General features: G+C 39.6%; 2 protein-coding genes across 2 annotated transcripts; both read left to right on the plus strand.

The window, feature by feature from the left end:
* The first annotated feature begins 1,640 nt into the window (after window positions 1–1,640).
* Window positions 1,641–19,679, plus strand: cmn (calymmin). The gene is made up of 44 exons (XM_070852256.1): window positions 1,641–1,728; window positions 4,005–4,055; window positions 4,177–4,230; window positions 4,732–4,782; window positions 5,162–5,212; window positions 5,769–5,822; window positions 5,986–6,027; window positions 6,452–6,502; window positions 7,070–7,123; window positions 7,608–7,658; window positions 7,804–7,854; window positions 8,015–8,068; window positions 8,554–8,604; window positions 8,751–8,801; window positions 9,068–9,121; window positions 9,334–9,384; window positions 9,821–9,871; window positions 9,978–10,037; window positions 10,127–10,189; window positions 10,266–10,313; window positions 10,415–10,495; window positions 10,610–10,660; window positions 11,168–11,209; window positions 11,318–11,359; window positions 11,446–11,502; window positions 12,349–12,441; window positions 12,675–12,731; window positions 12,808–13,248; window positions 13,787–14,083; window positions 15,222–15,278; window positions 16,375–16,428; window positions 16,545–16,583; window positions 16,686–16,742; window positions 17,112–17,162; window positions 17,243–17,281; window positions 17,391–17,447; window positions 17,606–17,674; window positions 17,771–17,839; window positions 18,822–18,893; window positions 18,997–19,068; window positions 19,161–19,232; window positions 19,333–19,401; window positions 19,494–19,584; window positions 19,643–19,679. Exons 1-44 carry the CDS (start codon window positions 1,641–1,643, stop codon window positions 19,677–19,679), a joined length of 3,147 nt encoding a protein of 1,048 aa, XP_070708357.1.
* Window positions 19,680–22,125: 2,446 nt separating this feature from the next.
* Window positions 22,126–25,137, plus strand: paqr4b (progestin and adipoQ receptor family member IVb). The gene is made up of 3 exons (XM_070851470.1): window positions 22,126–22,345; window positions 23,259–23,477; window positions 24,440–25,137. Exons 1-3 carry the CDS (start codon window positions 22,180–22,182, stop codon window positions 24,871–24,873), a joined length of 819 nt encoding a protein of 272 aa, XP_070707571.1. The 5' UTR covers window positions 22,126–22,179; the 3' UTR covers window positions 24,874–25,137.
* Window positions 25,138–25,232: the final 95 nt, after the last annotated feature.

Raw genomic sequence — 25,232 nt, forward strand, 5'->3', positions numbered from 1 at the left:
CTTCTACTATCAGATCAATGGTTTGTTATATAGAAATAACAGACCGTAGAATGTCATATTGTAATATTTAATACATTTCATCGTAATATTATTTGGGGAATTATTTGGTCATAAAGCAAAGTTTTGGACAAACAAAAATGTTGACCTGATGATGGCTTGAGATAAAAACTGAAGGGATCCCTTAAGTTTTCACAATCCATCCTCAGGGGGACATGAATGTGTGTAGCAGATTTCACAGTTATCCACTCAAAAGCTGTTGAGACATTTCAGTCTAAACCATAAATGTGAACCTTTACGGCGGCACTAGAGGAGCAGTCAGGAGATCACTTAAGTCATTGGGATTCATCCTCTTGGGACCATAAATGTCTGTACAATGTCTGTGTCATCTTAATCACATCTAATGCTTGTAGAGATACTTCAGCCCGGTCCAGAAGTGGCCAACAGACATTACAACCCTTCGATCCACACCGCAGCACGGCTTAAAAACTGTCAGATGTCATAGTTTTTGTCCCATAACGATTTAGCCCCTTGAATGCTGGCTGATTAAAACCATTACCACGTAGATCTTTCCAAAAGAGATGAGAAGGATCAGAGAGGAAATCGAAGGACAGATTTGTTACCATGTGGTGAAAAGTCAGACTGATGGTTTGTCAGAGGCAGCAGAGGTAGTGAGAGTGTTTGTTGAGGAGCCAAGTATGTGAGAGGTCTGGGTGGGCCGTGGGGTGAGACGTTAACCTCTCCTTGACCCCATAAGAAGAGGATTTGGACTTAAAGTGAGGAATCTATGTGAAAGGTGAGATATCTTTCTCTTTTTACTCACTTTTTTCTTTAAATATACAAGGGGCCACTGTCACTCAACTGTCTGTGTCCGTGTGTGTGTGTGTAGGCTGGGACCATGGAGACATTAATGCCTGAAAGAGGTCAAAGTTCACTCACTGTTTCCATCATCTCTTTCTTTAAACTGGCTCCTCTCTCTCCATCTCTCATAAAGTCTACTCACAAATACATTTGAGATGATCCAGACAGGTTGCATGTTGAGCTCTGTGTACAGAAGGCTTATATACTCTTTTCCTCTTTAAGAGTTTATTTGTTTTTAGTCTACAGAAACATTTGACCAAAATGCGTCGATGTGCCTGCAAAAACAGTTCTTAAACCCAAATATTGGAGTGAACTGCTGCCTGTTCACATCATTGCATGCAAGCTTTAAACATTGTTGGTTTCTGTCACTGTGGTATAGTCATTAAAAATGATTTATGGCTGCTGGTGTTTAGCTTAGCACGCCTGCTGTATGTGTGTTTCCATGGTTGGACTGTTCAGATGAGAATAAGTTCCTATTCAGGGCTGTTTTTATGCTTTACAGTGTGTTTGATGTTCTTATGTGTGATTGACTTCTGTCATCTAATACATGCTATATGTGACTGACTGCAGTTAATTTGAATATTTCAAAGTGCACTCTGTTTCCAGAGGAAATGTTTTTTTCACTTCAGTTTGTGTGATGCTCTGTCCAGAGTTCATCAGTCACTGTCCAATCTGGTGAACTCCCTCTCTTTGCTTCTCTATCTCTCTCTTAAGTGTTAATGTACTTTAAGTGGCCAATTATTTAGTTAGCATGTGTACACCTCGGGTGTCTTTCCAAACAAATGGGGGAGGATCTGGAGAACAGGAGCATCTATAAGCAGAAGGAGGGGCGCCTCAGACCAGAGTGTATATTAGACCCTCACAATCAGAGTACATTCCCCACTCCAGGTCACCTGCTTTACCCTCTTCTTTCTCCTGCCGGGTCTAAAACATTTTGGGCTTTTTCCTTCAGGTCCACTATGTTGGGACGACTACTTCTTCAGAGTGCGGTGATCCTTTGGCTGGTGCACGCAGCACACACGGGGGGTGAGTGAAGTACAGAGGTGAAGGCCTCCTGCTGAGAGTCAGTCATGTTTAAAATAATGCGATAACCACTGCCTCAGTTTGATTTACATTTATTTTGTATGGGATGTATTTTGTAATGGAATTTCCCCCCTTGGGGGATCAATAAAGGTGAATTGATTGATTGTAAATTAACTTTTTTTTAGAATGAATGCAAACATATCTGGTGGGAGGAAATTAGAAAGTTAATTGGATAATTAAGTAAAATGGGCCAGTTTAAACCTCCCAGACAAAATTCAGCTATATAGTTCATTTGGGGGAAGAAATGTGTATCATATATCCTGTAGCGTCACTGTGGTCAAACAGTGGTGAAATATTTGGCATGTGAGTTATGAGCTGACATATGGCCAAGGATGATGACGACGACGTCTGTTGGCCGACAGTGAGGAACTGCTCTCTGTCTCCGTACCATAATTCAAGTCTTACAAGTAGCCTGTGTGTGACGTACTGCATTTCACGATTTTTCTTCTTGCTGCTTGTGACAGAAAGACCTCTAAAAAAAGGAATTATGCTAGAAAATAAACCACATATACTGAGTATTAATCCCTGACGCTGCTTTACTTTCCTCCTGTTCCACAACTAGAATCTGTCATCGCAGCTCATTTCATGACAGTATCACAAAGAAAATCCTTTATTCACTAATTACAGTACTGCACATGTTTCTGAGGCTGTTTCCACTTTATGAAACTACAACATCCAAATTCACACATGTACCAATTCCACTAGCTCTGTACTACAGCCTTCTTTTAATGAGAGACCCTTTACATGTCTTAAATGTTGCATTGAAAAAACACCACCTAATGTGTAAACAGATGTAAACAGATATTACTGTACTTAAACCAAAATTTAAGGTACCATAGTATGAACAGAAATCATTAAGAGAAATGATTACACCCCTCCCTGAATAAATGGGATGTTAATGTTTTTACAGAACAGAACTGTACAAATATACAATGTACTTTTATTTGTATGTTCGCAGTTATTTTTTTTTCCTTTTCCTCCCTAAATGTGTTAAAATTCTGCCAGAATTCAGGCTCCAGTCTTGTGCAGTGCAAAAGTACAACCTGATAAGAAGATAAGAGAAAGACACGAGACAAATGTCTTTCAGATGCTTGGGTTTGCTTGTCAAATTTCAAACGATGATGTTAAACTGAAATCTTAGCAACGCTCACTGTATGGCTCTAACATGTGCTCGGTACCAACTTTTCTTGTGACGACGCGAGGCAACTATATATTCTTTCCTCCTTGCCAGCGGTCTCCATTGGTGAAATCAAAGGCAGTCTGGCTTCGGTGGCAGCAGCCGTCTAAATTTAACATCCCTCTGTGAGAAGGGAAGAGAATAGTTTTACTGCTTGTACACAGACGGTCCATTGACTTCTGTAGTTTTGGCATGCTACTTCCCAACAATGGCTCATCAGACTACTGACTCTCCAGGAGACTGGATTTAGCTTTTAAAAACTTAGTCTGTTTAATTTATTTTTTAATAATTTAGGGACTGTAAGGTTATTGTTGGGGCTTAGAGGGGAGCGAACCTTATGTTCCATTTAAAAAAGTGTTTTTATTGTTGGGGGGGGGGCCATTCTGTTGACTTAAGAAAATGAATGGAAGATTAACTGTGTAAGTTTAAATCGTCCATGGACGGAGGAAACTTACTTAATATGACACACATTACTGCATTTCTGCTCTCTGTTATAAGGGGTAGAGTGCACATAGAAATTTATATAATGACTCTCACAAGGGAAGTTTGAATGAAAATATGAATGTGAAGACCTTCCCTTGCTCTCAAAAAAAATAGATCAGTAAGTAAATAAATAAATAAAATTTTATATTTGGGAATTATAATTTAGAAATAATTCCCAAGATTTCTCCTCCCCATTCCCCCACAGTCCCCCTAATCATTTTCATGGAGTCCCTGAACAAATTGCAAGATTGGCTGTGATATTTGTGAAATGAAGAGTAGTTTTGTCCTTAGTATAAATGATCTGATCACTTCCACTTACTGTGGAGTCAGGATTGACATTAGATATGATGCAAAAAATAAATGAACCTGAATGTAATTTAACTTTAAACGTGCTGTGTTTAAGGTTACGGTCCTTCACCTGGAGTATCCGCTGGTCAAGGGCCACAGCCTAATGGTAAGTCCATCACATTCTGTCCATTTTCTGTCATCATGGAACATGAGAATTATTACATTTGTGGGATTTCCACACCGACTCAAGCTTTAGTTCACAGCTGTCTTGGTGGTGATATTTTTAGGAAAGAAACCTCAGAACGGCGGAGGTGTAGGAAGAATGCTGATGCCATCAAAAGGTAAATTAACAGCTGATTTCTCCAGCCATGAATTCCCCTATCCCATAGAATACATTGACATTAATTATTTCTTTCTAAGGTGTGGGTCAGGCAATGGGTGCACAAAACGGATACGGTGGATATCCCACAAAAGGCATGGGTTAGTGAATATTGAATAAGAACGTTACATAAATCTGCATGATAGATCAATATGATTTTAGAAAGAAATTTTCCTGATTTTTATTACACTCCTGCTTTGGGCCAGCAGTTAGTGTGTCACATGCATATGGTACAGCTTATTCTAACTTTTCCCACCTTACATCTGCCCCATTTAAGGCTATGGTGCAGCTGCAGGTGCAACCAATGGAGGAGGGACAAAAGGTAAATTCACCATGTTCCTGTTTTCGCTCGATTTTAGTGAAACACTCAAAATAATCATGTGTAACTCTATAAAAATTTTAGTGGTAGGAGCTAAGAACTATGTCCGGTCTTACGGTTATGTTTTTTCATCTTTGTTTTAAGGTTATGGAGCAGCAGCTGGTGTAACCAATGGACAAGGCGGCAAACCACAGAGTAGGTGTTCCAATGTGGACCTATGTCAGATTTTTTTTTAAAAAGCCAGATTTGACAGCAAATGCAAGACTTTCAGCTTCTGTTTCACCACTAAACTAACACTTGAACCATGGGCTTAAAAAGTGAATGTTACTTATACTGGAGCACATTTTACTCAGTATCAACTTACATCAACAACTTACAACTTACATCAACTCTCTACATGCATCATTTCTAATGTAGGAGGAAATCCAGCAGTTTTGCCCAATGGAAATGGTGCAAAATCTAATGGTAGGTGTTACATGTATCTCTCTATCAGTTTGCATCTGTTTTACAAATAATTCTAGATTAACTTGATGATTATTTTTATACTATAGTCGCTGTTTGACCTTTGTTGCAGGATATGGTGTTCAAGCCGGCCCAACCAATGGACAACAAATGAAAGGCAACGGTATGAAATACGTCTTCTCATTTAGGACACATGCTCAGACTCTCACACACACACACACATACACACACACACACACACACACACACACACACACACACTCATTCTCACCCCAACCCTAACTCTTACACTAACCTTAGCCTAATTCTAGCCTTAGCCTTAAAACCTTAACCCTCAAATGGCTTTGAAGTTGTAAGGACAAAGCAAATTGTCCTCACAATGCAGGAATGTGCTTTCATAACTGTACAAGGATCATGTTCTTTCTCTGTCTTTCTCTCAAGCATGTTCACACACACACACACACACACACACACAATGAGTAATAACAAAGTTTTCTTTATGTGACAGGCTATGGTGCTCAAGCTGGTGGATACGGTGGACAAGGAACCAAAGGCAATGGTATTTAGATGTGATGATGTTTTACATTTGGGGTTGAGCTTGATCATGATTTCTGTGCTGCACAAACCATTTGGGATTTACTCCATGATCATGTAGAGAACGTATACCAGATGCTGAGATGAGGGCACAGTTAAACTCACACAGTCTCTCTAATCTCCAGGTTATGGAGCTCCTGCTGCTGTAGCACCAAATGGAAACGGACGCCATTTGAATGGTAAGTCCACAGTTTAAATCATTCTATGTAGACAGGCAGTCTACTGTGTATACATTATGTTAATGTTGGAAATTTCATTTTAAAATCATTTTACAGTAGCACTTCATTTCCAAAAACCTTCCAGAGCATACTAAATGTTTGGTGTGTGTTTATTGGCCTCTAGGTTATGGTGCTGCAGCCGGTGGGAGTGGAGGTAAACCCAATGGTGAGTGACCATTGATTATTCTCTTTGTTCATCAACAAGTGGTAATGTTAAGTTATAGAATACAGCTTCCAGTGAAGCTTCTGTGTTTAGCCATGTTTTAGCAAAGTGGTGAGTGTTTGTAATGCAGCAAGCATACAGATGGACAGCAGTAAAGTGGAATTTGCTGCAAAAGTAGTTTTACAAATTCATCTTTTATTTACTACCTTTGTGCAGAGGTCAGTGAATGAGAGGTTATTGCCATTGAGCCCTGTCATTTCCCCGATGACTATATTACAGCACATTTTACACTCTGTTTAAACCCAGTGGAAATGGAGCAAAATCTAATGGTAACTGTTACATGCATCTCTCCACCAGTGTGCATCTATTGTAACTTTACTGAATGATTATTTTCTGTAATGTTGTTGCTGTTTGACCTTTGTTGCAGGATATGGTGTTCAAGCCGGTCCAACCAATGGACAACAAGTGAAAGGCAACGGTATGAAACACGTCTTCTCATTTAGGACACATGCACACACACACACACACACACACACACACACACACACACACACACACGCATTGACATAACACATTCCCTGACCCCTTACCCTAACCTTAACCATCACAACTAAATGCCCAACCCTAACCCTTACACTAACCTTAGCCTAATTCTAGCCTTAGCCTTAAAACCTTAACCCTCAAATGGCTTTGAAGTTGTTAGGACAAAGCAAATTGTCCTCACAATGGTCAAAAAACCACAGTCTCTCTCTTTCTCTCACACATGTTCACACACACACACACACACACAATGAATAATAACAAAACAATAACAAAGTTTTCTTTATGTGACAGGCTATGGTGCTCAAGCTGGTGGATATGGTGGACAAGGAACCAAAGGCAATGGTATTTAAATGTGATGATGTTTTACATTTGGGGTTGAGCTTGATCATGATTTCTGTGCTGCACAAACCATTTGGGATTTACTCCATGATCATGTAGAGAACGTATACCAGACGCTGAGATGAGGGCACAGCTAAACTCACACAGTCTCTCTAATCTCCAGGTTATGGAGCTCCTGCTGCTGTAGCACCAAATGGAAACGGACGCCATTTGAATGGTAAGTCCACAGTTTAAATCATTCTATGTAGACAGGCGGTCTACTGTATAAACATGATGTTAATGTTTCATTTTATTTCATTTTCTGTATTTGTAATCCAGCAATCATACAAATGGACAGCAGTAAAGTGGAATTTGCTGCAAGAGCAGTTTTACAAATCTATTTTTATTTATTACCTTTGTGCAGAGGTCAATATATTCGAGGTTATTGCCATTGAGCCCTGTCATTTTTCCGATGACTATATTACAGCACATTTTACACTCTGTTTAAACTCGGAATGAGAATCACTGTTTCGTACAACTTTGATCCAATCTCTACGTTCATTGTTGCTCCCCCAGGAGGAAATCCAGCAGTTTTACCCAGTGGAAATGGAGCAAAATCTAATGGTAACTGTTACATGCATCTCTCCACCAGTGTGCATCTATTGTAATTTTACTGAATAATTATTTTCTGTAATATTGTTGCTGTTTGACCTTTGTTGCAGGATATGGTGTTCAAGCCGGTCCAACCAATGGACAACAAGTGAAAGGCAACGGTATGAAACACGTCTTCTCATTAAGGACACATGCACACACACACACACACACACACACACACTCATGCACACTGAGTAATAGGTCATTTATATTTTATAACAACCCAATAACAACCCACTTTATTACATTTTCTTTATGTGACAGGCTATGGGGCTCAGGCTGGAGGATACGGTGGACAAGGAACCAAAGGCAATGGTATTTAGATGTGATGATGTTTTACATTTGGGGTTGAGCTTGATCATGATTTCTGTGCTGCACAAACCATTTGGGATTTACTCCATGATCATGTAGAGAACGTATACCAGATGCTGAGATGAGGGCACAGTTAAACTCACACAGTCTCTCTAATCTCCAGGTTATGGAGCTCCTGCTGCTGTAGCGCCAAATGGAAACGGACGCCATGTGAATGGTAAGTCCACAGTTTAAATCATTCTATGTAGACAGGCAGTCTACTGTGTATACATTATGTTAATGTTTCATTTTATTTCATTTTTTGTATTTGTAATCCAGCAATCATACAAATGGACAGCAGTAAAGTGGAATTTGCTGCAAGAGCAGTTTTACAAATCTATTTTTTATTTATTACCTTTGTGCAGAGGTCAATATATTCGAGGTTATTGCCATTGAGCCCTGTCATTTTTCCAATGACTATATTACAGCACATTTTACACTCTGTTTAAACTCGGAATGATAATCACTGTTTCGTACAACTTTGATCCAATCTCTACGTTCATTGTTGCTCCCCCAGGAGGAAATCCAGCAGTTTTACCCAGTGGAAATGGAGCAAAATCTAATGGTAACTGTTACATGCATCTCTCCACCAGTGTGCATCTATTGTAATTTTACTGAATAATTATTTTCTGTAATATTGTTGCTGTTTGACCTTTGTTGCAGGATATGGTGTTCAAGCCGGTCCAACCAATGGACAACAAGTGAAAGGCAACGGTATGAAACACGTCTTCTCATTAAGGACACATGCACACACACACACACACACACACACACACACACACTCATGCACACTGAGTAATAGGTCATTTATATAACAACCCAATAACAACCCACTTTATTACATTTTCTTTATGTTGCAGGCTACGGGGCTCAGGCTGGAGGATACGGTGGACAAGGATCCAAAGGCAAAGGTATTTAAATGTGATGATGTATTAGATCAGATGTGGGTTTGAGTTTGACATTAATATGTGTTCAGTTTTAAAAACAGAAAGATTAAATATATCGTGGTTTGTGTGCTATATATGCCGTTTGCGATTTAGTGCATGTTCAAAATATTTAAAAAAAATATATATTATCCTCGAACTGGATGCTAATGGATGGAAAAACGGGGAGGAAAACATGCACCAGATGCTGAGATGACAACACATTTAAACTCACACAGTGTCTTTAATCTCAGGATATGGAGCTCCTGCTGCTGTAGCACCAAATGGAAACGGAGGCCATTTGAATGGTAAGTCCACAGCTTCAGTAATTGTTTGAAGACAGACAATGTAGTGAATCTGAATTCACAGTAGTGCTTCATTTCCACAAAGTAATGTCTCAAAATGACAAGCAGCAGAAAAACATCTTGTAAAAGCCGTTGAAGCTTTATCTGATGTCTCCTACCTCTCTCAGGTTTTTGCTAATGATTGGAAAACATTTTTGTGTTGTATCTGTTTGTAGGTAATGGTGCTGCAGCTACTGCACACAATGGGCGTGGAACGAAAGGCAATGGTAGGGTAGTTCCTGCAGCATTGTTGTAAAATGCTTTGTTGTAAAAGTTTATTGATTGGGTGTTAATGATGTAATTTGCGACGATTGAAGTGTGACATTAAATAGTATCCAAAGTCAGACTTAAGTCTCAAATAATTCAAATTTCAAGTCTCAACATGTTTCGTTTAAAAAGCCTGTCTCTATTCCATCCGCTATTTCAAAACCTAATGAAAATTATTGTTAGTCTAGCTATAGCACAAAGAACACGAGGACCTTAAACAGATCTTGTGGTGTTCCAATACCTACTGTGCTGTATGACGATAAATTAAATTTGTCTTTTTGCTGTTGGATCTGGTCTACCTTAATGGGAGTGGGGCTAAAACCAACAACAACAAACATTTAAAACGTTTAAAAAATTTAATTTCATTCATCCTCAAATGTAATATTCATCCTTTAGGTCAAGGAGCAGTAGCTGGCTCATCCAATGGCAATGGGGCAAGACCAAATGGTAAGAGATGTGGCTACGTTGGAATATGCAGCGTGGCATCTTTGAGTTTTTCTGACAAAAAACATGTCTGTTTGTTTATGTAACTTAAGCTGTTTGGATTTAACAGGACAAGGAGGAGCTGGAAGTAAACCTATGAAAGGATATGGTCGACCACCTTTTGGGGCAGGTAACTCATCTTCTGCCATCTTGCTGTTCAGATAATCATAATATTTAGTTTCACACAACAGTGATACATGTGTATCTCTGTGGTTTAAGGTCCAGGTATGGGGATGGGAGCCTCCAGAGGTCTGGGAGTACCTCAACTTGCCAGGAACCAAGGTGAGTGAAGGCCATGACACAGTAGCGAGGAAACCACCTAATACAGCAATAACAACTCCTCTGTTTGTTCTTCCAGGTTATGGCAATAATGGTTATAATGGTTACAGAGCGCAACCCATGGCAGGTGAGTCACACAAAAGTCAGTCCATCCTGACATCACTCATGGGATGATGAATAAACCATAAATGCTGTTTGTTAATATACATGCGAATACTGTATTTGTAGGCTACAATGGCGGTTATGGCAGTGCTGGTTTGGGTCTGGGACCTCGGTATGGAAATGGAGGGATGAAGGGACCAAGGCCAGGTAGGAATATTCCTACTGTCAAGTGAAAATTATATATCTCTGAATTTGGTTATTTTGATGTTTGTGTATTATTAATATAAAATATTAATACCCTGAAACCTTCTGACATTTTAGGCTATGGTGCTGCAGCTGGTGTATCCAATGGACAAGGTGCAAAACCCAATGGTAAAAAAGAATAAATAATATCCAAATAAATATATCAAGTTCACTAAAACAAATGACAGGCCTCCCTGTTAATAATCTAAAATCATGTGTTGTAAAATGTAAAGGTTATGCTGGATCCAGAGCGTCTAATGGGAATGGAGCCTTGACAAATGGTGGGTCAACATGCAGGAAATGTATTAAAATGTATTACTCTTATTTCAGTGACAGTATGAGATTAAATATTCTTGCTGTTTGTAAAATTATTTAGGTTATGGATACCCCAGTGGTGGTGCTACAAAGCCAGTAAAACCAGGTATGGACACCTTTTGTTTTTTAGCATTTTTTTAAAAGAATATTTAGAGCAACATCCATGTCTTGCACCAAATTGTTACATTATTTACATAATTTTTTGAATTTTTACAAATAACAACTTTAATTTAAATTATCTGTTTTCATGAAACACAATCCAAGTTGTCAGCATGACTCTGATTGTACATTACTTTGACATGTTTTTTTTTTTCTTTTTAGGTTATGGCAATATTCCAAATGGGTATGCAGCCAAACCAAACGGTAAGACACCTCTGTTTTAAATCAGTTCATGATATATATGAAGACTGATGATTTATGATGACATCTCAATCAGGATATAAGTAATTTGCTTCCATGAATGTGTTACAGGATATGGAGCCAACAGAGGAGGTGTAATGAGACCCCAACCAGGTACTACTTCTATTTTAAACAAGTCATAAAACGTTGTTCTTAACACATGATGTAGATGTTTTTGTAATGATTTGTTTAATCCCAAGGTTATGGAAATGGAGCTGCTCCCAATGGCTATGGAAGCAAACCCAACGGTAACTATGGTATATTTAGTGTTAATGTGTTATAAATGTTCCTCATGCAGAAGAATCTCCTTCTGTTTCAATGTGATGGTATATTTATGTAATATTATGTTTGACCCAAGGTTATGGAGCTGCAGCTGGAGCTGGAGCAGGTGTTACCAAAGGCCAAACAGCCCAAACCAATGGTAACAACCTGTTAAAATACATAGTTAAATACTATGCATGTAAGATATTAGATGCCTAAATTAAAACAAGTCAAACAAGGACAAATAGAGAAATGCAAGACACATCGTTTTATGTATGTTTGTAATCATTTACTGTGGCATAATTGACTGGTCCTGCTCTGAAGCTGTGATTGGACAGTTGATTGGTTTCATTTTGATATTGCCCGTTCATTTCCATTACAAAAAACAGAAAAAGCTTCTCTACACCTCATCATGACCACTAAACACATGCTTTACATTTAATATCGGCAAGTCTATGCCGCTCTCTGCTGGACATTAGAGAAATATAAAACCCCCTTGATTGTAATGTGCCATGGAAAAACTATTAGTCCAGGCTAAGTCATTGTTCTACGTATGTAAAGAGGAAATACATATAGCAATATGCAATACAGTAGGCATTTTAAATCCTTTATAATTACCAGCCTTCCTTTCTTCTTGTGATGTTTTCTTTGAGGTCATGGAGTTAGAAATGGTGCTGCACTCGGTCCATATGCAGGTAAACCCAGTGGTAAGTTCCAGCTATCCAATGTCAGATTTATTTTTGAAGTTGTGAATCTAGTTTGTTGAGATGGTCAGTTTATCTCTACCCTTAAACTGCATTATTGTAATTACACTGTGACATTTCATAAACCTTCATTTGCAGGATATGGAGGGCCAAGCAGAGACACAAACCCTCAAGCCACCAAAGGAGTTGGAGCAGTGTCACCCAGTGAAGGAGCGAAAACACTTGGCACTGGTAAGAATTCTGCATAACATTTACGTAACATTCGCAATGTTTGTGATATCCAGACTGACCACCCTGAGTGTTGTGACCACACTCGTGAAAGGAAGGGAATAATGATGTTATGTGCCAGCAAGAAAGCAGGAAAAAAAAGATGCATTTAAACTTTCAGCATCATTTTGTCTCCATTCATTGCATTGATCTGCAAATCATGTGTTTACATTTGTGCATGATAATGTGTTTGACAGGTCTTGGCGGTCCTGCTGGTGTGCCTAATGGACAGCTGGCCAAAGCAGCCAATGCTGGTAAATGCTCCTGTACATGCATATCATTTCTATTAAAATTTGGTTTGGTTTTCCCACATATCTGTTTGTTTCTCAGGTTACGGCGTGATGCCAAATGGTAAAGGCACAAAGGGTGCAGGTGTGTCCAATGGAAAGGGCCTTAAAGGTGGAGTTCTCTCTCTTGAGCAGCCAAGCACAGCACCAGAGGAGGGTGTTGGACCTCAGCAACCAATAACTCAAGGTGCAGCACCTGCTGCCCCTGAGCCAACGAGTGGTATCCTCATTATGGTGACACAAGGGAAACATCAAAAGCTGCCTTCAGCTGTGCCACAAGGAAAAAGCTACAAACAGAAACCGCTAATCCCTCAGGCCATACCAGAACCAGTACCGGCCATTCTTCAAAGCAAAGACCAGAAGCCTGCACCCGTACCCACACCTGAACCAGCACCCATTGGTACGAAGGCATTCACATCTGGACCCGCACCAGTGGTTCCCCAGACTGACCCAGCACCAGAACCGGCAGCAGCTGTTCCTCAAGGCAAGTACCCTAAACCTCAATGTGCATGGTTTTTCTGCAGGAGGAAAAAATCTAAAAACAGCAGTGGCTCCTCATTTTGTTGAATCACTGGTTTCACCAATTGATGCACTTGTTCTCTACAAAATCAATAATTTAAAAATAATTTTTGCATATGTGCTTTAGGTGCTTTATCTACAGTTACAGTATAACTTACTGGGAATCAGTTGCATTGTTTGGCATGTTTCCGTAATAATCCAACATTGAAATAAAGTAGCAGAATGTCACTGTACTAGTTTATTAAAACATAAATATAAATTGTATTCTATACATTTGCAAACATCACCTGACTCTGTGTGCTCAGTGAGAAATTAATCACAACTCAACTCATGCATATGTGTCAGTTTAATGTTTTATAGTGTGTTGCTTTTGAATTTTTACTCTGTACTTTTGCTTTATGTACGTTCTGCAAACACGTCAACTATTCTGGTGAGTCTGAAGAAAAAAGACTTTAGCTAAATGATATGTAGAAATCAACGTTGATGAAATGTATGACCTCTAGGTTATGTGACTGGAAATGCTGTGCCTGAGCAAAAAGGTGCAGAGGCAGACGTTCTTTTTGGGGTAGACAGCGCCAGTGAGGGGGACGCTGCCCCCGAAAACACCAAACCCCTGAAAACGAAAGCTGTTCCTGAAACAGTTTCAGCTAAGAGTGCAGGGGGTATCACCCCCGAAGAAACACTGTCAGTGGGCGTGCCTCAGGTTGCACCAGAGGAAGCAAACATCAAAAATCAGCCTGAGGCAGGACCTGAAAGGCTCGGGGTCAAAGGTGCCCCTGCAGGAGAAACTGGGGCAACTGGTAAACTAAATCTTGATATGTGTGTGTTTAGTAGTGTGCATTGCATGTTTACATGTTGACTGAATCCTGTGTTTGTTCTAACTCTAAGTTTGTTGTAGAATAGTGGACATTATGATCCCTCTAAGTGTCTTACACTGCAAGGTTTGTGTTGTTTTAATGTTTTGATGGCTAGGATTCAGTCTAAACTGCCTGGGAATCAAAATGCAGTCTCACTATTTAGACTATCTAGACCCATTAATGTGTTTTGTTTTTTTTCAAATTTTGTACAGATCAAGAAATGCTTAGTATTAACTTAAGAGTGAATCCTAGCCAGTGCTCATGTAAAGATTTGTGTATTTACAGTTCTATTTACTTTTGTTTGTTGCTTGATGTCTTTAGAGTTTTCTCAGAAAATGACTAATAACTTGTGTTTGATGTCTAATGTCTTCTTGTTGAAACTCTCACTCAGTATTGTCATATTTACGTTAATCATCATGTCACTTTCAAAGCGACTTTTTGGCAACACTTATCTGCTTAGTTTGATAAGAGGATTACACCAGTCAAGTCTGTCCATTAAATATGGCACTGGAGCAAGGAGGCAATTAGCTTAGCTTAGCACAGTGAGTGGAAACAAAGGGAAATAGTTAGCCTGGCCTATTAAACTACAACCTGTCCTTTTTACACATTAAGTTTTGGTACAAATTAAACAAACAAGTTTTGACATGTTAAGTTCAAAGCTTCAGAGGCGCTTGTAGATAGATTTTACTATCTATTTAACTATCTCCTGGCTTTAGCTTCACATTTACTTTACAAACATGAGAGTAGTATCAATCTTTTCATCTACTTTAAGTCTCAGCTAGAAAATAAGTGTGTTTCCGAAAATCTCAAACGATTCAGGTTGGGAATCAACCAACTTACAATATGTTCATTTCAAACCTAAAAGTGTGAAGTGCGTTTCTTTGTTGTGTGGTCCTTGTGATATTTACCATTTTAATTTGGTGTATTCCGTGCATGAGGTGAATTTTCAAGTTTAACCCACTGATGTGTCTGTGTTTAATTACCATTGCTGTTAAATGACGTTGCAAGTGTTGCACTTTAAGGAGATACTGATAATGTCCGGCTGACCCCTAATCTGTCGGTCTGTCCCTCTGATTTTTAGAGAACGGAGCAGGAGCTTCAATCTCCAAGGGACAGGGAGCAAAAGCAGCCAAGCCTGGTAAAAAAAAAACCCTTTTCTTTCCTTTGAACAATAAATAATCTGAAGATGAAATCCCGCCTTCATGAGCTCATAATAATTTAGCTAATGATTTGTGACTTTATGACCAAATACCTGCAAAAGTAATGGCTGAAGTCTGCTTGTTTGGTGGTGGATTGCTCACTTGTTTACATCGGTGTTCCAGACTGTGGACCATCAGGAGTACCAAATGGACAATGGATGAAAATACCAAGACCAGGTAAACTGAGAGTATAATATTTTAACATTATATATTATATACCGTATACCTTTCAAAAGCCATGTATCGAAAACATGCTATAATGTATATTTTTAATTGTATTGCATGTATGATGCATTTTAAAGGAATTGGGATAGTTTTTCAGTGGGTCAGTGAAACATTGGAGGCAGGTAAAACTTAACAGTAACCCACTGATGTCATATTTGTAACCCTACAATATCTTGGTCACCTTGACTTGAATACTGAACACAAAGAGTCAAAGTAGATGTTGAAAACTAAGTGTACACATTATTTTGTCATTTAAGCTCATAATGCTGGTGCTGGAGCATCTTCTGGAACAAACACAAAAGGTACTTGTACACTAGTGACTCAGTTCATGGTATAAAGCTGTATTTTACATTGATACAACAGTTCTCGTTGTTCATAATATTTATGTGTGATTCTTTAATTTGTTTTGAGGTTACGGAGCAGGAGCTGGTGTTCCAAATGCATATGGTGCTAAACCCAATGGTAAATACTTTATTCTTCATTCTAATTAATAATGTACATGAAATGTTCACAGTGGAGCATTTTACAGTTGATAGTTGAAACCCACTGCAACATTGGATCAATATGTAAAAGCAGAAATGATTATTTGACTGCTAGTATTGATATTGTGTCATTAGGATATGGTGCTGGTGCGGGGGGATATTCAAATGGAGGAGCAGCTAAAGCGAACAAACCAAGTAATTTATTCATTTTAATGTAATTAAATGAATAATGTAATTTGTAATTAATTTTTACTTTTACCTGTTTGCTTTTCTGTGGTATTAAGGTGAAGTCACTGTTGTGCCTCAGTGAAGTTTTGTTTATTCACAGGTTACGGAGCAGGAGGCTACACTGTTCCTGGACTCAGCAATGGGCATGGGGCTGGTAATATTTACCATCAATATAAACATACAGTGAAGAATGCTCTTTGATATTACTTGTTGTTTTGTCCACCAATTCAGACATAATTTTCAGTAACTTTGGTTTTATGTGTTCATCAGGATTCAGATATCCTTATGCGGGTAAACCAATGCAACCTGGTGAGTGTTTTTTTTCCCCAACTGGATGCAATTCAACCTCATATAACACAGGAATAATAGTGATTTAAAGTGTGGATTGACAGTGGTTTTGTATGTCTTCAGGTTACGGACAAGGAGCGTACCTTGGAGCTGGCTATGGAAATGGGAATTCACATGGAGGTGCATTTTAAAAGAATAAACTTTAAACATTTTGTCTTTTGAATTGAACTTGTAAGATGATGATACGTTTATGATGAGCTTTATGAAAACTGGAAAATCTGTAGAATGTAATTATATTTAATGAGGTTTTACTTAAATTCTGCCATTTTTCTCAGAAAATACAGGTCTTAGAGAAGCAGGCAAGTCCAAATCAGGTAGGTTTCATTGTTAACACTAACTTTGTTAAGGTACTGAACACTATGAGTGTGAATGTATTTATTAGTAGATGATATATTCCCATAGTTGCTGCTGTGCTATTGCAGCCCATTTAGCTTAGCCCACTAGACTAAGTTTGGAGCACTGAAGTAGTTTTTAATGTCTTTTTTGCAGGGTATGGAAATGGAAATGGCTATAGTGCCGGTGTACAGCCTGATTATGCAAGTAAGTACAATTATGTGAAATTTTTTCAGAAAGTCTCAGAAACATTGTGTGAATTAGTTAAATTCTTTCTCTTTTTTCAGGCCTCGGCCAAGGTGTACCTACTGCTAATGGCAAATCAGGTATGATATGGCCACAGATAAATATAACGTGGGTGAAGTAAATTAGATCGAGACATGGATAGTGAGTGACAATAATCCATTGTTGTTCAATTTACTGTTGAATGTACAGGCGGTGCTGGACAGGTTCCTTACAATGGGGCCCCAGTGGTTCCTGCTGGACTCGATGGTAAGACCTCACCGTCCTATAAAAACATGATTTATGTCAACAGTAAGATATTACCAGTCAGCAGGATAATCCACAATGTAATCTGCAGAGTGCATGTTAGCAGCATATTTCATCTCAAGGTGTAAAAGTACACAAACATTTCCTGTGTGCTCGTGCAGGAATGAGTCAGTTTGAGCCTCAGCCCGCTGGCCATAGCCCAAATGGAAAATTGGGCAGCATGTATGGTGGTAAGTTAGGCTTTATTTCTTTAAAATCTTTATTTACATTATTTACACACGAAAAGAAGCAACGCACCAAATTGAAAATGTTCTCCTATTTTAAAGGAATGGGCAGCTTGCCTTTTGGTGGTCAGACCCTGGGAATGAGTGCAGAGAAATCAAACACCAAGTACGGTGAGTGCTCGTCAGTATTTTATCACTCCACTACATTGTAGCTTGTAAAGGAGTTTATAGCTGCTCAAAGGAAATATCTGAGATGTGCAGAAACTTGTTAAAACAAGGTCATGTCTTATAATTAATGTGCCTAGCAACATTACTCTCTGCTCACTCTGGTTTAGGGATTGGTGGATTGCAGTTTGGTGGACAACCCCTCAGTACAGGGACTAATGGAGCGGGATATTATGGTATGTCTATGTTATGTTATTATCGCATGCTTTTCTTTCAGTCCGTTTACGTCAACACTGCATGTAGGTCTCGATCGACACTGCAAGTTGATTTATTCACAAACCAATTGTGTGTTGTTTGGACATATATACCCAGTAAGAATCAGTACTAGCGTGCATGGTCAGTTTGTTTTATTCTATTCAGGTTATGGTGGAAGCCCTTATGGGCCTGCTGGTGAGGGGAAATCATCTGGAAAATATGGTAAGTAGTAAAACAAGCAATGTGTTTAATTTCAGTCAAGTTATGTGCAGTGCCATGAGTGAAGCTTCAAAAGTGGAAAGCAAACCAACTAATGATTAACGATGATATTATTTGATAAAACTCGCAGGGGGTCTTGGTGCTGGCATGGGAGGAGAGCCTGCAGCTGGAAAATATGGTCAGTATAACAAGACAAAAAGCTTTTTGCTGTGGCTAATAGTTTCATCTTCAGTGAAGTAGCCATTCCAGAGATGATAGGGATGATTGACCGTGATGAGGCGTCTATTTGTGAGAGGTCACTTTATACTGTTTCCCCTCCGTCTCTGCTCAGGGTATGGTGGGTTCCCCAATGGTGGACAACTTCTTGGTCTCGGCAGTAATGGAAATACAGCCGGCAAATATGGTGAATAATTAGCCTGAGTATCTCTTGTTGTGATTTGATTACTTCACACGGTTTCCTCCCTTGATCTTTTATTTATTCTCTTTTTCCTCTGTTCCTGCGTTTCTCCTATAGGTTATGGAAGAATGCCTTATGAAGCTCAACCAGCTGGACTGAGCCCTGAAGCCAAATCTACTGGAAAATATGGTAAAAAACATTTTGGGAAATACTATTATTAGCTTTCTTGTACAGCAACCAACCGAAAATTTGCCTGGCAGAAAATCTAAAGCTTATATATATTTTCTTGCAGGTCTGGCTGGATCACAGTATCAGCCTGAACCTCTCGGACTTGGACAGAACGGAAAATTAACAGGCAAATACGGTGAGATTCAGCAAACATGACAACTACCTCCTAACTGTCACTTCTTTATTTGTTAAACTTTAATGTGTCTTCCCTGTGTGGTTGCTGCTAAGGTGGAGGTGACATCCCCTATGCACCACAAACTCTTGGTTTTGGGAGTGAAGCAAAATCTTCCGGGAAATATGGTACACTACAGCCTTTAGCGTGTTCCTTCCATACCAATCATTCTTCCCCTCTGCATTCTTAACATTTTTACTGATTGGTTTCACGTCAATCTCTCAACAGATAACCAGGGACCATACCAGCCGCAGCCCCTTGAATCAGCATCTGAGGGCAGATCTGGTGGAGAATATGGTATTTTGTCACTATTGTTAGAAATTACCTGGCCAGATGGATTAGAAATGTACAAATAAGTTGTACATTTATCTGTTTGTTCCCTTAAACAGATACAGCTGCTGTACCTTATGAGTCCCTGCCTATTGAGCCAGAGTCAGCTGGAAAATCCTACGGTGCGTCAGGGAAAGAGGTTGCTCAAATGTACAGTGGACACCCATCTCTTCTTTTTATCTTATTCTATCTTCTCCTGATCTCCTAGTGAAGGGAGAGGTACCAACTCCAGCAGCTGCAGTTGAAGGCGAAGGGCTGCCCATCGACAGATACGGTAAGTTTAGTGTGTATTTCTGCATGTTTGTCTCTTGTGGCTCCATTGCTTCAAGTTAATGTTTAACTGTTTGTCTCTTCCAGAAAATGTGGGCTATATAAATGGACAAGTGCAACCAGAAGGTAAAACTAGGAACATTAGTGTCATAAATTAAACATTCAATATTAAAATAGTTTCCAGTAACACCTATTGTTTCCCCACTATCCTGTCTGCTTGTAGTTGTCGCTTTTCCTGCAGCTCCCACCCCCAGCCCCACACTAGCCTACCTCTCTGTCCCGTCCAATCTGCCTGAGGAGTCCTCCTTCACACCCGATGTGGTGCCTGCAGCGGGTGTTGAGGATCTGCCCGACCCAGCGGGCACCTCCAGCCTCGCCCTGGACTCAGCACCTCTGACAGAAGCGCAGGCCGTGGCTGAGGTGCCTGAGCAACCAGATGACCTGCTTCAGCAGCAGCTGCCACGTCAGATACACATTCAGCAGCATCTCAAACTGCATTTTCACCAACAAGGCAAGTCGTGCAGAGGCTAAAGAGAGAGAAGGTTCTTGCAGGTTTCTCATGGAAATAGTTTTATGAAGTCTGTTTTTTGCTTTCTTGCTGAGAGTCTCATGTCTGTATGATAAATGTAAAGCTACAGCCACTAGTTGGGCAGCTTAGCTCTATGTTATTTTGTTTAATGATGAAATTAATCAATGAATAATGAAAAGTTATGGTTTTACATGCCAGGCTAGCAGTTCCCCTTGTTTCCAGTCTTTATGCTATCACTCTAGATGTTGGGAGAGGATTTGAAGACAAAACATTAGAGGTAAACACTAAAGTTACTGCTAATTTGCTGTGACATCTCTGAAGACAGCATACACCACAGAAACAAATATCTTAACAAAAATCTGTGGAGCTAAAATGATCATAATCATGAATTGGCTGGGATTGACTCTCTCCACCCTTATATCATTATACCTGCAGTATCTTATAAACTCTACTTTAATAGGTCTAGATAGTCCATAAATATTGAAAATGTGTGTTTAAAATGCCATTTAGCCAAGATAAATCTTTCTCTGTTTCCATTCTGTACATCTTTAAGTCTCATATCTATCTGAGAGTGGTATTGATTTTCTCACTGAACTCTTGCCAAGAAAGAAAATACAGTTATTTTTCCGGACATCAACTGATTCCTTTAAGTTTAGCATACCAAACAATAAAATCCAGCAGAGGCTGTATGTGCTTTAAGATAATATTTAATCAGTGTAAGTACCTTTCCAAAATATAAAAGTAATTTGAACATTTTTGCATAACAGATTGCATTGTTTCTCTTTTCTTTGTCTTCAGGAGCAAAGAATGGCAAATACGATCTGAATGGCTTCTTTGGGAACAGTGGCTATCAAGGTAAGAACAGAATAATTTCCAGTTTGCTGTATTTTTCTCAACCATCCCACTAATCTTTGTACTGCATCCCTTCTTCCACACAGGTTAACCCTGCTGACAACGACAAGTAATTTCTCTTTCTCTGCCGTTGTATATTATTTTTTGATTGTTTGCCAATTGTATATTATTTTTATTTTCCTCTGTCTGTCGAGTAGTCCTGGTATTTTTGTGTTTGTTTGTTTGTAAGTCTAGAGATAAAACAACATTTAAACACTTTGAGTTGTTAGGTTTCCTGTTTATGTGTATTTTTATGCATCTTGCATTAAATTTTTGTTCTGCACTTACTGTTCACTGTACACACAAAGAATTGGTTGTGTGGAGTTTGTCTTCTGCATATGATCAGTGATTTAATCAGTCAGTTTGCCTGATGCTATCGACTCAAAATAATCCTATAACGTAATTCAGTTTAATTTATTTAGCATTTTTTACTACTTGAGGCAAGCTTCTGTTTATTATTGTACAGTATTTGATTGAATAAAACCAACAATAACTACCAACAGTAGAAAAGTTTGCTTCGTTCTTTCACATGTGTGTTTCTATATGTTTAAATGTACTTGAGGAGGAATTAACAGTGCTGGTAAATCAGTGTCATTAAGAGAACTAACCACCTGTTGAAGTGCTGCAATCCCCAGATCATCCTGACTGCAGCTCAGTTGCCTACTATCATGTGAAATAGGAACATGTGCACAGTCTATAATATGGGAAATGCAGAATACGTATATGTTCACCACAGAGTTGAGGTGTGATTCAGTTATGAGCCATGACAAGGAGCAGCTGCTGTGGTGCACATGGCTTTTTGTGAGGATTACCCCAGCTTAGGGATAAGAACCCTTTGCTGATTGGTCCCACTGAAAGCATGCCACTTTGCCAGCTCAACAGGTTGCTTTCTTGGAATTACACCTGTCCAACGATGGATTCAAGTACCAGAATTTCCGTCTAGCTGTGGTCAGGACCATGCCTGAGCGTCATGAGTGTGGCCTCATTTAGGATGTAAATGGTGAGGAACCTGTACTGTCAACTGAATGTGAGGGCACTGGCTGCAGGAAGTCGTGATGGTGCTTTACAAAGGACCGCGGCTGTTGGACTTTGCAAAGACCCCTCCACACCTCCAGTTCAACAAATATGTCCTGACAGGTTACCGGCCAATTTCCACGGCTCCAGAGTGCCTCAAGAGCCTCTTCTACTTACACAATGAGCTGGGGAACATTTACACCCATGGTAAGTCCAGTAACTTTGCATTGCTTCACTGCTACTCTTTCTGCAGAAATCCACCCAATTAAGTGTAATTCTGGGCTAAATGTGAATAGAGGTGTGTTAATTGCATCTGAATGAGTTCTGTCTTTACAGTTAAATACACTGATCAGGTTTTTCTCACCCTGTACCCATTTAACCCTACAGGGGATGTACAAACAAAACAGGTCACAGATGCCCACTACTCTCACTTATGGCCAGTTAGAAGCATACTTGACCGGAGTGTGTAATGAGGATATGGGGTATTAGCTGTAATCTGCCCTGGGAATCCCTGTCCTGGAAATATCCTACCGTTAACAAGGTCTTTAAAGGTTTGTAGTTGGCTGACAGTTTACAGTTGTAAATGCTCATGTGCGTCATCATAGGCAAAATATTCTGGAAATACTGGAAATAAATGTTGGCACAGACTGTGCAATTGCAAAAGTATGAAAATATGTAAACATATTCTTAAAACGTGCATTTGATTATATTTACAAGTGCAACCTTGACACAAGCAAAGATGGAAATGTATCTGTGCATAAGCTGAGACGCAGAAAACCATGAACTTCCGGAGTCATCTTCCTGATGCTCCATTTTCACCTTGACTATCCTATAAGATCATTAAGACTAACACTCTTACTGAAGGTGAAGGGTATTGGCTATAGAGCGTCGCTCAGCTTTCTCTATGCATGTAGCCAACAGTTATATATTGTTCCTGGTATAGAAACAAACAGGAACCACCTCAAACCATTAAATTCCTCATTTTGCTCTGTACAAAAAACAGCTGTCAATAGCCTCCTACCTCGGCATCAACCATGCAAAACATTCTAACATTTGTCTTTTTGCCATTTAATCTTATTTCTTTCTCATTCCCCTTTCACCTCCTTTATCTTCACCTCAGGCATCCCATTTTTCCTTTTCTTGGTGCTGCTGCCTTATAGTATCCCCTGGATGGAGGTGGAGAGCAGCTGGATCTGTGTGGTCCACTACCTGGCCTGCCTCTGTCCCACCGTGGGCTCGGTGGTCTACCATGTGTTCATGAACCATGTGGGAGGAGAACATGTGTACGACACCCTGCTGTCCCTGGACATGTTCGGGGTCTGCCTAGTGAACACCCTCGGTAGGCTGTTGATGCTAGTTTGCTCAAATGAGTGCTTGAATTCTAATTACAACTAATCAGAGCTGTTTTCAAGTCCAACAAATTAGACTTAACTCAAAGTCCACTTATTAACCTTTTCTGGAGCTTTAAAACCACATCATCAGCATATGGAGTTGGTGTAGTTGGTATTACATGACAAAATAAGCTAACTCGAAAGTGAAATGCTGTTGAAAGCTCCAGAAAAAAGTTAGTAAGTGGACTGTGAGTTTAGATTGTGCCAGGCTATTATTTCCAAGGTCAACAATTTCTTCATTTTTTCACTCATGCTTTTTAGGCAAATCCATGTCAAGTCTCATGTCTTCATGAGCAAATTACAAATCTTTCTCATTTGAGCATTACAGTGATAAGTTTAAATAAAAATTTGACATTTGGAGAATCAGATTTTGCTGATTTGGTTTCTTGCATCAGATCAGAAAATCAATAACATTCTCAAGCCTGTCCATTCAATATTAAACTACGGCCAGGAGATGGTTAGCTTAGCTTAGCATAAAGACTGGAAACAAGGGGGGGGGGGGAATCCACGTGCCAGCACCTCTAAGGCTCACTAATTAACACGCTATACAGTATCTTGTTAGTTGAATGTGTACAATAATGAAGCTCAAAAACTACAAAATGTAGTTTTAATAAATGTTGTGTGATTATTTCTTGACGGGGAGCAGTGACTTCCTGAAGTCTCGCCACCATTGGCACAAAGACTGAAAGTAGTTCAGCTTTTGTCAATTTTGGACAGAGCAAGCATTTTCCACATTTGCAGTCTTTATGCTAAGCTACACTAAATGGCTGCAGGCAAGTTCAAGTAAAACCTAACTTTAATGACTTAGGTCTGACTTTTAACCCTTTTTGACCTTTGCTGATCACCCTGACAACAATTAAGTCAATAAAGTCTGACTTCACTGCCATTGGTTTATTCTTTCTGTCACCAGGGGCACTTCCCATCATCCACATCACCCTACTTTGCTACCCAGCCATGCGACAGGCTGCCTTACTGGCTTACGTCCTCCTGTCAGCCTACGGCATCTACTGTGCCACCACGGCCCATACTAACGTCCTGCGCCTGCGGGCGTTCGCCTGGCAGGCCCTGTTCCGCTTCAGTCTCTTCCTGTTCCGGGTGTTTGGCAACGGGGTGGGCAGCCCAAACTCTCTGCGCCTCTTTGTCACCATGGACTCTCTGGCTGTGTTGGGAGGGGTGGTCAACATCATCCAGATCCCTGAGCGCTTCATTCCAGGCCTGTTTGACAACTGGGGAAACAGTCACCAGATAATGCATGTTATGGTTATTTGTGCAATTATCTACCTGCATTGGGGCACACTGGAGGATTTAGACTGGATTAAGACCTACCAGTGTCCTACTGAGTGACACAAAGTGTACCAACTATCATAGACTGTATGTCAAGTATCATGGACTGTTTACAGTCTATATCGAGTATACCCATGCATACACTCAAGGCTATGCTGATTGCTGATAGAAATGAGATTTAGGAGTCAATAAGTAAAGTATAAAGAGAAGAGAGGCAGGCTGTTTCAAAATGCACTTTAGTCCTAGTTGCTGAATTTTTTCACATGGGAAGTTTGCAATTTGAAGTTTTGCCAGAGCAGAATAAGCAGAACTTACAGTGTTGTAACTGTGGAACTCAAAATGTCACTATATCCTGAGCATACTTGATTTTTAGTTTGTTGAAATGCAGTAGTTTTTGAGTGGGAAATGAGATTATTGTA

Source organism: Pempheris klunzingeri, chromosome 20 (genome assembly GCF_042242105.1).
Source record: "Pempheris klunzingeri isolate RE-2024b chromosome 20, fPemKlu1.hap1, whole genome shotgun sequence".
Classification (NCBI taxonomy): domain Eukaryota; kingdom Metazoa; phylum Chordata; class Actinopteri; order Acropomatiformes; family Pempheridae; genus Pempheris; species Pempheris klunzingeri.